Source organism: Varanus komodoensis, unplaced genomic scaffold (assembly GCF_004798865.1).
Source record: "Varanus komodoensis strain SLA01 unplaced genomic scaffold, ASM479886v1 scaffold50, whole genome shotgun sequence".
NCBI classification, from domain to species: domain Eukaryota; kingdom Metazoa; phylum Chordata; class Lepidosauria; order Squamata; family Varanidae; genus Varanus; species Varanus komodoensis.
Window position 1 is genome coordinate 4742159 of NW_025336088.1, and position 13729 is coordinate 4755887.

The 13729-nt window shown below is 46.6% G+C and overlaps 1 protein-coding gene across 1 annotated transcript in view; it reads right to left on the reverse strand.

Annotated features, from left to right (window-relative positions):
* TNS4 (tensin 4) overlaps nt 1-11503 on the reverse strand; it is a 35126-nt gene extending 23623 nt beyond the window's left edge. Inside the window, exons 1-2 of the mRNA XM_044447198.1 lie at nt 11113-11503; nt 3499-4059 (exon numbers count right to left, since the gene is read on the reverse strand). Coding sequence (XP_044303133.1) covers nt 3499-3970 — 472 coding nt within the window. The 5' untranslated portion in view covers nt 3971-4059; nt 11113-11503. The remainder of the gene's footprint in view (nt 1-3498; nt 4060-11112) is intronic.
* Between the last annotated feature and the right edge of the window lie 2226 nt (nt 11504-13729).

Consider the following 13729-nt stretch of genomic DNA (forward strand, 5'->3'; position numbering starts at 1 on the left):
ATGATGCCTCATGGATGGAGATCAATAGGCCAAAATGAGTGGCTGGTCCAAACATGTGGCACAGGGACATTACAGGGAGGCTATTGCTGAAATGTGCCTTATTGTGTTGTCTGAACCCAGCCATACTAACAAGGCATGGCTTGAAGAGAACCTGTGATTTGCAGTTAGCATGTGGATTCTGGATGGTTCACTATATTGGTTGGGTTCAGAACTTGATAGCCCATGTTCCATCAACAACCCATGATTCAACAACAACCTACATTCAGCCCACATTCAGCCCCTCAGTCTGGCTTAGGGTGTGTTCTACACCCAAGGCACCTTTCTATGAAAAGCCACATTGACTGGCAACGCTTGCAAAACCTTTGCTCAATGACAGCTGGTCTGCTTCATGCAACTTTCTCTGTATTTGGGATTGATTCCCAATTAGGAATGGTATGCACATAAATAAATTGCTTTTCCCCCCATAGCACACACCAAGATGTGAATGTGTATGGTTTACTTGCATATAATTTGCAGGACAAGCCAGCAACTCATGAGATGCACCCTGCCCTTTACATCTAATACGGTGCTGTGAGTCATGCTGCCGTCTTATGTAATGTGTCTCTTCCTTGCTTCAAAGCTCTGACATGATGCATCACTGGTGGGGATGAGTTGGCCGAAATGGGTGGCTGGTCCAAACATGTGGAAAGAGCATTATGGCTGCCTTCCAGAGTGGAGGCTGAAACCAATTTTACCTGGAAAAGGCAGACAGGGAAAAGGCAGACGGAAACAGCCACGATGGAGGATTTTGATTTTGGAAGGAGTGGCAGGATGTGCTGTGCGTCCGGTAGTGTCTTTGTCAGCCAACCAGAAATGGTAGCCGTCAGCTCATCTGCATCCACCAGGCAGGGGAAGGGAGCCCAAGAAATGTCCTATGCACCTTTGGCCTGTAGAGACCAACACTCCCTCCCATTTGCTATTCTTGTTCTGGAGAAAGAAAGACGAGCAGGAAGTAGGATCTGGCCAAGGTTCTTTAATGAAGACTTCAGCTTCACTTATGAAGGTCAGCCTTCCAGGCAATCTAGAAGAAACGGGCAGATACAATGCTCAAGAGAAATGAGAATCTCACTTCATGAGACTTGGCTAGAGCATTTAGGGTTTTTTTGTTCAGCAAAAACAAGACTAAAGGTGGGTAAGCAAGTCTAAATATGACTAAATCTGATCCAGCCCTATGAAGTGAGTAAGCAGAGGAAAATTCATCTTTCTTGCACAGTACAAAGAGTCAGAGTCATTTGTTGAAGCTGATTGGTTCCAGGTTCAAGACTAGAGATGAATGAACCTGTCAGTTTTGGTTTTCTCTCAATTTCTCAGTTTTCTCATCAGGTTTATTTGATCTCATTTTTACATCAGTTTGAGACTAAATAAAGAAGTCTGTGTGACTTGTATTCATTTTGTGCACATTTCCCCTAATATAGGCAATTTTATTTTTTTTTTGCAGGCAGTTGCCAATGTACACATTTTTGTATGCAAGCCTGCCTAATATACATAGTTTTTGCAGACATTTTTATGTGTTTTTGCACAAAGATAGACTATATTGCAACATTTGGAGAAGCATGAATTCAAAAGGATAACTGAATTCCGGTTTGCATATTGATTAGAAAAGTGTGAATTTTGTCCATTCTTAACAAAATACAAATCAACTGCAATTTTCTCCCATTTCCATTCAAGGCAGATAAAAGGAAATACTTCTTTGCAGAATAAAAAATTAACTTACAGATGCCACTTTCATAAATGAAAAAGAAAAGAAGAAGGTTGCTGTGTGTATTTGACTCTCGCTGGCTTAGGAAGAGTCAGAACTAACTTGTGCCCCACTGATTTCACTGATAGAAGTTCAGTATGACTCAGTCTTGATCAGGCCCTGTGATTCTCTGATGAAATATTCAATGCCTTTGGATTCTCTGGATTTCCTGGGCATTGCCAAGTACATTTTAAGAGAACATCCAAGAAATCTTGTGATGTGGGCTGAGATAGTATCAACTTCATTCCCATTTTCAATAAGACTGGAGGTTATAGAAGCTGCAATTTATTTTGTGTTTCCTGACATGTCAGGTTACTACAGTTCAAAGATAAATCTATGGCAGGTTGTGGGTTGAGGGAATGACAATTAATTCTTTGTTGCCTCTGGCAGTTTTCACATGGAACACCTCTGAGACAGAGTTGAGTTTGGAGAATGAGTAAGCACACCTGTCTGAACAGGCCCTCGGGCTCATCCAAGACTATGGAGAAAGCACCCAAAATGTTATATGTAATTGACACATTGCCCATTAGCAGACAAATCAATCATGTGTGTTAAAGGGAACCAGCGTTTGCTGTTCATACTTAAAGGCATCCCTCCACCCACCCCCTGCAGAAGCAAAACAAAGCAAACGACAGGACATTCTGGAACAAGTCGAGTCAGTCATGAGCTTCATTGTCACAGACAGAAAATGAGCCGGTAATCCTGAGCCTGGACTGTACCACTTCAGACTGCAGGTGGAGGCTTGCCTCTTGGGACACTGGTGGAATACATAAACGTCTGGTTGGTGGAGCATGGAATAATGCAAGTCCACACCTGCAGTGGAAAGTAGCACAGCCGAGACACAGGCTTACCAGCTCATCAGACAAGTAGCTAGGCTGAGAGACCCAAGGATTTTGTGCCTGATTGGACTGGACCTGGGTCTCTCCAGTCTTTGTCCAAAATACTCAACACCCTACCATACTGATGGCCTCTGTTGTTTGTCTCCAGCTTCTAGAATGCAAAGGGGGAGAGATCTCTTGCATGTCTGAGGTTCCATTTGTCCATCATGGCCACTGTCCATAGGTTTATACTTGCATACAGAGGCATTTCCTTGGAAGTTAGTCCCAGTAGATTTTAATTGGACTTGCCTCAGAGATGTGCATGTGCAAGAGTGTGGCACAGTGTCAAGAGCTTGCATCTTGGTTGGCTCAGGCTTCTCCTGAGCCAACCACCTTCTCCACCTTTCATGACTGCTTTCTCAAGCCTTGCGGACACATAGCCCTTCCCACATGCTGGCTGGGTTAATGCATCCCTTCCAGCCAGAAATCTCGGCTTATTAAACAAGAGTGTCCACAAACTCCTTTCCACAGTTAGGCAAACAAACCAGTGTAGTTTAGCATTACATCCAAAGCAGACCAGGATTAAGATTTATTGTGCCCAAAACAGACAGGACTGTAAAACAGATTTAAATCATGGCTTGTACCCATGTCTGGTTTGTTTGCACATTGCAACTCAGGTACATTGTGGTTTGATAATCTGTGAAAGTGTGATTGAAATTACTGAGACTCTGCACACCTCGGGGTAGGCATCCTTGCGTCCTCCAGGTGTTTTGGGCAGTTTTCAAGGATTCTGCTGAAAAGAGTAATTTTCAGAAACATCTGCATGCAAAACTGCTCAAGCGAAGAACCATCTAATGGACTCTGAAGGTAAGATCCCCCAACCTGGCGAATTTCCCACCTTACCTGGTGAGTCTGCTTCCTTCTTTTGTGGCACTGCTGGGTCGCTGGGTGGAATAGTTTGGACAGGACTCTGTGTGTGAGCTGGTTTCAGCTGGAGAGGCTGGAAAGTTGGGTCTATTTCCAAGATCAGGCGGTTCAAGTCCTCAATGGATACATCCAAAGTAGGAGACACTGAGCAGGTGCCCTGCCTTGCCTCTGTCGGTGCCTCTTGCAGGTCTGGGGGTGCCACAGGCATGACCTCTGTCACAGGTTTACAAGGGGCATAGAGTTCTGAGCTGGGCAGTGAACATCCTTTGGCTTGGGCCATTGCGCTCTGTCTGTCCCAGCCTTGCACTGAGTAATACAAATACTGCGCTGGCAACGTGTGACTGGACAAGCATCCAGCAGGGTGTTGCAAACAAGCATGTTCTTCTTGGGAGGAGACACATATTGTCTGTCCAACACGTACAATGTGGTTTGGGATGACTTTTGACATCCTTCAGCTATTAAGTCTTCCGGGACAATTTATCTTCTTGGTCTTCTGAGGCCTTCCTCATCCAAGGACAAGAGCCATGGAACTGGCACCTTAAAGGCAGAGGGGACATGATTATGAACGGTCCGATCACAGGTGCATTAGCGGGAGCCTCTGCACAAGGAAGGAGGGGAAACATGTGCTTTTAACTATTAAGGACAAAACCCGCCACATCCTCCCACAGCAAATAGCGGAGGGAAGGAAAAGGGTTAACCCCCCCCCTTCTCCACCTCCCATGCTCCTGATACTTGCCCGCCTCCCTACTCCATTCATACTTGCCATGTGCTTTTTGTGAAAGAGGTGCGTGTTAAATGTGAGACCTAGTTCAGGTGGTATCTACTTCAGAGCGAAAGTACAGCTCTAAGGAGGAAATCTCTTGTTGCAGTACTGGGATGTTATATCTAAAAGAGGAGTTCTCTAGATGGAAGACCAGCAAGGAGGTGAGGATTTTATGACATACCCTCCCAGCATTCAGAAATGAAATCCAGATGTAGTGAACCCTTATTGCCTGATCAAGGATTTAGCAGGTAAGATTACCAGAATTTTTTTAAACCCTTAGAAACATTTAATTTCACAATGGACCTTGCTGTAGTTCAGGGAATGGTTGCACCTCAATGATATTGGGCAGCATTAAGTATCCACGAAAGTGGATAGCAGGGAAGGCAAGCACTTTGCATGGACAGACACAGAACTGCATGCAGGATCAAGATGCATTGCTTCCTTCAGCACTTAGAGGGTTAAGTTTTTGAGACCTGGGAAAGGGAACTAAAACCCAAAGCATGCCTGCTCTAGTTTTTCACAATAACATTTCTGAAAAGGCATTGCCAACATCTGCCCTGAAAGAGTAAATATGTGGCTTATCATGGGCTAGAGAAATCAAGATTGCCCTTGGTACAAACAGACCGTCAGCAGCTACTTCAGAGCACACAAGAAGAGGACAGAGGAGGGCTTTAATATAGACACAGAGCAGGAGGAGCAAGCTAAAGAAGAAATGACAGCAAAAGAAAATCTAGATAAAAATGGCAATCACATTGATACATGTACCCACAGCAGAGACAGGAAAGCAGGCACAGGTGGTCAGAACAGCAACCATCTTTTCCAGAGCATCTATTTCTTGGTTTTCACACTTGCCCTGTTGATCTCTGTCATACCCTCAAAGTAATTTTATGCAAGTCTGCATAAGCTGCTTGAAAGTTTTTATCAGCAACTGGAGTGTGCCTTTTAGAAGAAGACATAAGAACATTAGGCTGAATTTATAGCTCGAGCTTAGGGAGGAGAAGCTAAAGCCTGCCGCTGGTGCCACACGTCATGTCTAGAAAGTGCTGACTAAGTGCCCTGAAGGCTGATGGGACAGGTGGGTGCAAAGCCTTGGAAAAGAGGCAGAACGTTATGCCCCAGGAATGATACAAGCATCAGACATGAACAGACTACTCCTTCTAGGCCTCCTTTCCCTCAAAAGGAGACTTGCACAGTGGGCGGGTTTGCATGATCATTTTCGGCCGCTGTGGCTGAAATAAGCGGCTGTGGCTCGCAGTGTCTGCTGGGCACCCACAGACACCCATGCTGTGTCTCATGCCCGGCTTGCATGTCCTCTGGACCTGGAGAAGATGGGCTGCTAGGCTCTTTTAGGGCTCTGAGTGGCTTGTTCGCCATGCCTTCAACCCACCCATGCTGGGTTTGGACAACAGGACAACCTAGAAACAGGGGCTGGGTTACGGATGCCTGCAGGTGCAGACCACGGAGGGTTATTTAAGCCACCATGGCGGCAAATGATCATGGCAACCAGGTCAATGCCTTTCAATGACTTTTCATCTCTACTAACCATTGGACTGTTCTTTCCTTTTACTCGGGAGGTTCCCTGGTGTTTCATATAGTGCTAAATAGGCTAGACAGTGCCCGGTGGTGGTGGTGGTGGTGGGGAGATTCTCAAATTTTTTGAACTTGTCCTTTTCAATCCGAGTCCATCATGCGCCTCCACCCGCTATACCAATAATTGGCATTACGTGTGCAGGCAACCTCCAGTTGCTGCTCCTGTTTTGGTAGGTGGCAGGCTATTTTGGTTTTCTCCATCAGGTTCTGGCAGGCCTGCCACTGCCACCCACATCCTTGGCCGGCCAGCCTCCCTGCTTGACCAGCCACCCTCACTTGCTCGGCTAATTAAGCCAGCTGCCTCTCCTCCTTGGCCAAACTGAGGTCAGCTGAACTCCCATGGGAGCCCCAGGGTTGGGGCACAAGGTGGGAACAAGCAAGTGCCCATCTAAGCTGGCTGGCCACACCAATGAGAGAGCAGTCAGGCAACCCAGTAAGTAGGTAGGTAGGTAGGTAGGCAGGCCACCCACGGTGAGAAGCAGTGGTGGCGGCTGGGGATGCACCGAGAACCCCATCGGTTGCTCCAGGGAGCCGTGCCTCTTGATCCCACCCTCTTGCTGTGCTGAGTGCCAGTGGCTGGACACCACCAGAGCTGATGGGGGCAGCATTGGCCTTCCTGGCAAGCAGCACTCTTCCTGCTCCATCATCTGGTATGGGCTCCTCCGCCTGAAAAATGGGGGGACTGGCCTGGGTGCTGGCAACTGGAGAGGGCCTTTCAGCCCCCTCCCTAACTTGTGTACATGAAATACTTGTTAGCTGTTGGATGTCCGATCTTTAGCCAGGTAGATTTCTGATTAATAGCCCGGGATGGATGGTTGATGTTCCCTGATTTGGAGCAAGCTGTTACTTAAAGGAGACCTTGGAAATCCTCTTGTCCAAGCCCAAGACACAGGAGACCACCACGGCATCACTGAGAGATGGACATTCAACGTCTGCTTAAACACCTTGACCAAGAGAGAACCCATCACTTCCCTAGAGAGCCAGGCAGAGAAAGAACTAATTTCAGGTGAAGGTATGTCAAGGGTATAGAATCTCTCTTTGGGGAACTGAAATGGGCATGACCACCATCTTCCACCTCAATGAACTCCCATTTTCATGGTCCAACAGGCCATTGGCTATGCTGGGTGGAGACGGTGGCAATTACAGCCCGATACATCTCCATAAGGCTGGGGTAGGGGTAGGGCTGTAGGAGAGCCTCTTAGCTTCCACTTACACTCTCTCTGTATCTTGCAAATAAAGCTCAGCCCTAAAGAAAACCAAGGCCAGGGGGTGCTGCCCTCGGCATTTCTGCTCCAATTAGAGGACACACAATGCCAGCATGCCACCAATGCAGCGGCTTTCCCCAAGCCTTCATTGCCCCAGCTGGGGTGGGATGATCAGGGCATGGGGACTGAGTCCCTCTTGCAAATCCAGGGTGGCTTGGTGAGGATCGTCTGACAGGAGGCATTTAGCCCATTTAAGTCCTATATGGAGTGTCACTGGTGGGGAGACAAGGTTGGGCACTGAGAAGAACCCTGCTCTGCTGAAGACTGGAAGGTGTGGCTGTGTGCACATTTTTTATTTTTTGAAAATAAACACTCTAAAGAAAGCTGGGACAAAACTTTGGTTCAAACATGGGAGATGTTTGTCAGGACAACTGCTGCAGATGCTAAGGAATATATACACTAAGGTTGGTAGCAATTTCAAATTAAGAGTTCCTGAGGTAATAATCTGATTTCTACAGCTATCTAAAAGGTAATCACTGTTCATATTAAAACTTAAAAGGGAACAAGCCTTGCCTGTAGGCTCTCAAATCTGATATAGAGACAGTGAGGGAGGGGGAGGGACAGAAACTAAAGGAAGGGGAAAGCTGAAAGCCAAAACACTCACCCCGCAACTTTGTAAAAATTTTAAAGGGCAGGTGTTCTCTAAAAATAGGAAGAGACGGAACAATGCTTGTGCTATAAAGAAGAATACTACTACCGGCCTAGATCTCGAAGCTTGTCCTTCCTTCACACAGGGCTGGCTTAAACCATTTTGCTGTCTAGGCTGCTTTTCCATACACCCCCCAAACAAGTTGCAGAGCAATCCTAGATACAGGTAAAGGGGATAAATATCCTATAACCCCTGGCATTCTTCAGCCATTTATGCTGGCTTGGCACTACTTGGGAGTTTTCCTGCCTATTATTCAGGATGCCATCCTGAGCACAGGATGGCATAACTAACAGGCCTCTGAGTTTTCACGACACTAAAATCAGTGCCCTGAGGCGGCTGCCTCATTTCCTGGCCCTCTTTATGCGTGCAGAGAGGGAGAAAGAACAAGCACCATGTCAGGGGAGGTGACCATGTCGGTGATAACGTGGCTCATTATTACTTCAGTCAAAACAAACAGCCTCGATAACCAGGGCAACCGTATCCCTCGATCTTACCAGCACACCCTCTTAATCCAGATGAACCACAAAGGAGCCCGTGGATGAGTAAGGCACACGTAATGGGTGATCGACCTTCCCTTCCATATTACCTCTAGGATCAGGAAATAGGCCTGTTTGCCTTTGCAGCTCAGATTTCAAGGGGAAAGAACCACAGATAAGAACTGATGTTGGATTAGAACAAATATTGCATCCAACCTACTGGGCCATATCCAAAAGACACCAGTGGCCTTTTAACTGTGTTCTTGGCTGTCATCCACTGTCCAGACTTTGATATTCAATGTCCCTACTTACTCCTATATGTGCAACAGGCTAAGTCATATGCAATCATAAGCCTACATAAAGGTTCACTTTCTTTATGGGTGGAATGGACTTTAGCATTAGGGCTTGTAGTGATAAATTTGATGTCATGTTGCATGCAATATTTTAATTTATTTTAATATTATTATGCTGCTGAATAGATTAAAATCACTAAGTAAATTGACTTTATTCCAGAAGACTGTTTTTGAATCATTGCATCCTAGAAGAGATGGTTCACCCTATCCACTAAAGACAGGATAATTTAAACACAAGCAGGGGGCTGTAGGCTATCAGGAAGAATTTAGACTCTACCAGTGCATCAGCTAACAGCAGCCTGAAGAAGTCTCTTCACTGGGCTTTTTTCAGCAAAGGCTGATCACACATCTGAAATGATTTAGGCTGAACTGGGCAACATGTGCCCCATGACTTGAATGCATTTCCACAGGACTTTTTGTGGCCTCCCCCGCCCCGCAAGCTGCCACTACTGAATTGCCGCTGACTTTTGGCAGCAGGGGAGGTTCTGGGAATGGCAAATTGTTCCTCAGACCCTCTGAATTGGCCCACCCCTGCTTGAGGGTTCCAGGGGTCACTTTTTCCCAGCTAGATGAACCGCGTGGTTCCGTCTTGTCCTTGAATTCTTCATAGTGGTAGGGGAGAGCCAGGACCATTGCTGCAGCTGCTTTTCCCTCCCAGCAGTTTCCTTCCAACACCACTGCCAGTGATGCTGCTCTCAGCCACTCACTGCAGCAGCAGCACCTGTAGCCAGAAAGGCGCTCTGGGCAACTTACACTAGAGCCTGGTTCTAACTGCTGATATTCTAGCCGATATTTCCAGGGCCACCTGCATTGTTTCAGCATCTGGAAGGATGAAGGCCTTTTTATTTTCCAGGTACTATGGTGGCTAAATTGTTTTTTTAACATGGCGTTTATCTTTCGTTGCCTCCTACCTCGCTTTTACTTTTCTGTGCCATTAACTGCCAAATTTCTGTGCTGTTTTAAATTGTTTAAATTGTTAGATTGTGTTAACTATTTTGTTCTATTGATATATTGTTGGTTTTATTGTATTTTATTGTAAACCGCCCAGAGAGCCCCTGGGTTATGGGGCAGTATACAAACATAAGAAATAAACAATAAAGATAAAAATAAATAAAAAGGGCATGGCAAAGACTCAAGGATGTCTTGTCTCAAACTGCCCCAGATGCTTCTAGATGAGGCATTTATTTAAGGGGCTGTAGGATGCTTCAGAGTCCCAGCTCCAAGTTTGGAGACAGTGCTCCAACCTTGGAGCTGGGAATTAAGGTACCAGCCCTTATAGTACTGCAGCTGCTGTCCCTGTGAAGTTGGGAATGTGATCTCAGAAAGTGAGGAAAGGAGGTGTTTTATCGGGCAGAGATAGAAGGAGAGGCGGGTCAGGATGTGAGCTATCTTGGAGCAACTCCAGCCTCCTTCACTCTCCCTCTGAAATGCTCCAGCTACACGGACAGAACAGCCCATAAAGTGGAATGCAGGGCAGGGAGCTCAAAATTGCCTCTGCCGCTCCTCCCACCCTGCCTAGCATGAGCAAAATTGTTCCTTACAATCACAGTAACAGGGTTAAGCCTGCAAAAATGTTCCCAGGCACCACCATGCTCACAAGATGGCCAATGACAGTGACCCAGAAGGTCTCTTAAAGTGATACTTTTAAATAGAGCACCATCACAAAGCTGAGAGTGAAGGTAGGCTAACTGGCTGGTTCAGTGCCCCGATATGGTCTCTGCTCACATCAAAACCCTGCCATTCATAAAAGACAGGAAAGCACCTCTAAGGAGTTGCTGTGGACTTTTTGTTATTCTTCTGCTCTTGTGAAAATGTTGGCGGGAAAGCACCATAGGAGTGGCCGATGGTGGATGTCCCATTAAAAAAAAAAAAAAAGACCAAGTGCAGACGGGGTGGCAAAATAATTCCACCCTCCATGCATAGTTGCCCCATGCTTTTGAGAGGTAGGATGGACTTCAGGGTTCACCATGAGAGTAAGCAGGATTCTCACATATTCAATCCAGAAACAGAACCCCAGTAACTGTTTCTCTGCACATCAGCCCATGTTATCCAGATGTTCCACAAAGCAAGTACAATTCTCTCCAGCCTTCATCCCTATGTCAACAACACCTGCATATTCAAGAAGGACTTAGTCTAAGAGTCCAGTTGACTCTTGAATAGGATTTTCATGCATGAGGCACATACAGTGAGAAAACTGAGTGCTCCAGAAGTTGGCAGGGTTTTTTTTTTAAAGCATAATATTCTAGATTTCTGGAGCTAAACCATCTCCTGTGGAGATAGTTTCAGGCTTCCCTCCCCATACAACACACTTTCCACAAAAGGGACCTGGCAGTTTATATTCCAACTCATCAGAAAGTATTGCATATCATACTGGAAAAGAAATTGTGCAATTTTGGTTAGATAGGCAATGCTAGAAAACGTAGCAATCATCAGTGAAGAAAGGGAGAAAACAAATTGACAAGCAAAAAGAAAGAGAAACGTTTCCCCCCATTACCTAAATTTCTGCTGTGTCCTCTAATGCGTTCAGTCTCCAAAGTGTGGCAAAGGGAAAGTGTGAGCCGATCTCCGTGCCTCTAGGCGGCTGTTGTTTTAATGGCAGCCTTGTCCCGCCTATGCCAGGTTAGCTCATGGCAACCACACCTGGATTTTGTTAGGTGTGTCTCTGGGCTCATGTCCAGGGGTGGTAGAAAGGCTGAAGGAGCTGCTTGTGGATGCTGGCACCCAGCCAGGCGGACTCACTGCTCCACAACTCGTGCCTCGGAGTTATCAGGAACACAAAAGCATGCAGAGGAAATCAAAAAGCAGAAGAAGTAGAAGAAGCACAAGAAACAGAAGGGGCAGGTTCTTATCTGGATGTCTGGTAAAGGAAAGGGGAAGAATAACCTCATCAGTCCACTGGCTGGAATAAGATTCTGTCCCTCACAACACGGATGTAAAATTCTCTCCACCTTGAAGTAAATTTTTATGATGTTTTTGTTGCATCTGCATTGCTATTGTCCTTTATTGTATTCTAGAAATTATTGCAAAGTGCCCAGCTACTGGATGGTACAGGAATGAAGTGAAATGAATTCATGTTTGATTTCTACAATGCCCCAGAGTGGCATGACTTGTCAAGAATTGAAATTGTGGCTAGAACCAGCTTCCTTGTGCTTTGGTGCAGTGATTCAATTGCTACTGCTGCCACCACACAAGACAACTGACTAAATAGGGGTCCCCCAGAGAGTGCTAAGTTTGCCCAGGTCCCCGTGAAACTGGGGACTCATCCTGAGACACCCATGAGCCACTTTTTTAAGGCTCAACGAGGCCACACACAAGGCTCAGAGCAATTTCCCTTTTATTGACCACAATCTTCAGTCCCTCCGTTGCTTTACTCCTGCACATTAAGCATCATCACACGTGTTTGCATTAATGGCACCAAAGAGATTAAAACGTGCTCTAAACCTCCTGCAGGGTATTGCCCTGAGTCAATTTGGAACGCAGGAGGTGCAAGCCTCTGATGGGTTCTCAGCACCCTGACAAACCTCCTTCTGGAGTGATTTTTGCAAAGGATTTCTAGACTCATTTCCATGAAGATCAAATGGAGATTCTAATCAAATGGCCTAACTCTGCCAATTCTAATCAAATGGTGAATTGATTCTAATAATCAATTCACCAGGGAATTGATCCACTGCTTTGCTGAGAGGTGGTGTAAGGGGATGGTCACTAAGGATGGAGCCCCCAAGCTTTAGCTCAGAACCCCAAAATCTCTGAGAGGACCACTGCCCCATTAGCCTTCCATCCGTAGGCAGTGTTGCAATGTGGCTTACATAGGCGTGGGCACTGGTGGGTGGCTTGAACAGTGCCCCAGATGTTTAGAATCACCCCATAATCTTTATTATTTACTGATTTACACATGGGCTGCCTATAATTGCAGAGGCCTTCCCAGGCAGCGTACCATGCATTATCATCTTCCTTAATGTAAGCCTGCTTCTTCCTCTGAACTCAGTAGCCAGGCAGTTACTGGGGGACCTGAGGATTCCCTCCACTGGCAGAACAACAGGGAGTGTAGCTTGAAGGCATCAGCCTTTTAAACTGGACCCCCACCTTTCCTTTCACAGTCTGCTTATTATTTTCATTCAACCCAGCATCCACAACGGCTTAACAGCACCGTTGCGACCTGCCTTGCAGCGAGTGCATTGACTTTGTGTCAACCTACCCAGCCAGTTGCGACTGGGAACCGGTCCTTGTGTCTTGCAAGCCATAGGCCCCTGACCAGAGGAGGATCAGACATATCAGCTAACATCCCGTAAGAGCCAGGGGCCTTCCCCATCTGTTGCTTTGTCCAAGCTGGGCCCTTTCCTCGGGGGAAAACAGAAGTGGGCTTGTTTGCAAATGAGGGCTGGATGAGCAGGAATGAGGGTTGGATGAGCAGGAATGTCTGGAGCACAATATGGCTTCCTGGCAAGCCCAAGTGGGTCCGGAGCTCCTTCAGCCTGCAGTCGTCTTCCTGGGGTGAGCCTGGAGGCCTCACTCTGCTAGGCTAGAGAAAGGCAATGGATGCGAGAGGCAGAACCTCTTGCTGTTTTGCATTCAAATGCCACACTGCCTCGTGGCGCCTTAAAGGGTCACACATTTCACACTGAGAGCCAGTGTGGTGCAGTGGTTAAGAGCCTGGGACTGGGACTCAGATGATCTGGGTTCTAGTCCCCCCTCAGCCATGGAGTCAACTGGGTGACTTTGGGCCAGTCACAGACTCTCAGCCCAGCCTACCTCACAGGGTTGTTGTTGGGGGGATAAGATGGAGGAGGAGAATGATGTAAGCTGCCTTGAGCCCTTTGTAGGAAAAAGGCAGGATATAAATCGAAAAACAAACAAACAAATTTCAGCAAGTGTGAAAAGCTTTTATGGACAGGCATCAGCTGTAGTGGAAGTTATTTTAAAGAAGATGCTTTTCATGTAACTGGAGAGAAATGGCATTTGCTGAAATAAAGATGCAGGGGCCCTGGTGCTCTCCGTGGCATCTCATCCCCCTGAGCTAGCTGGCTTTTTCCTCCTTCACTCTTTCTGTTTGAGCCCCCCCCCCCCGCGAAATCAAGTGCCTTTTTCTCCCCTGTCCATAATCCCCTCCTTTT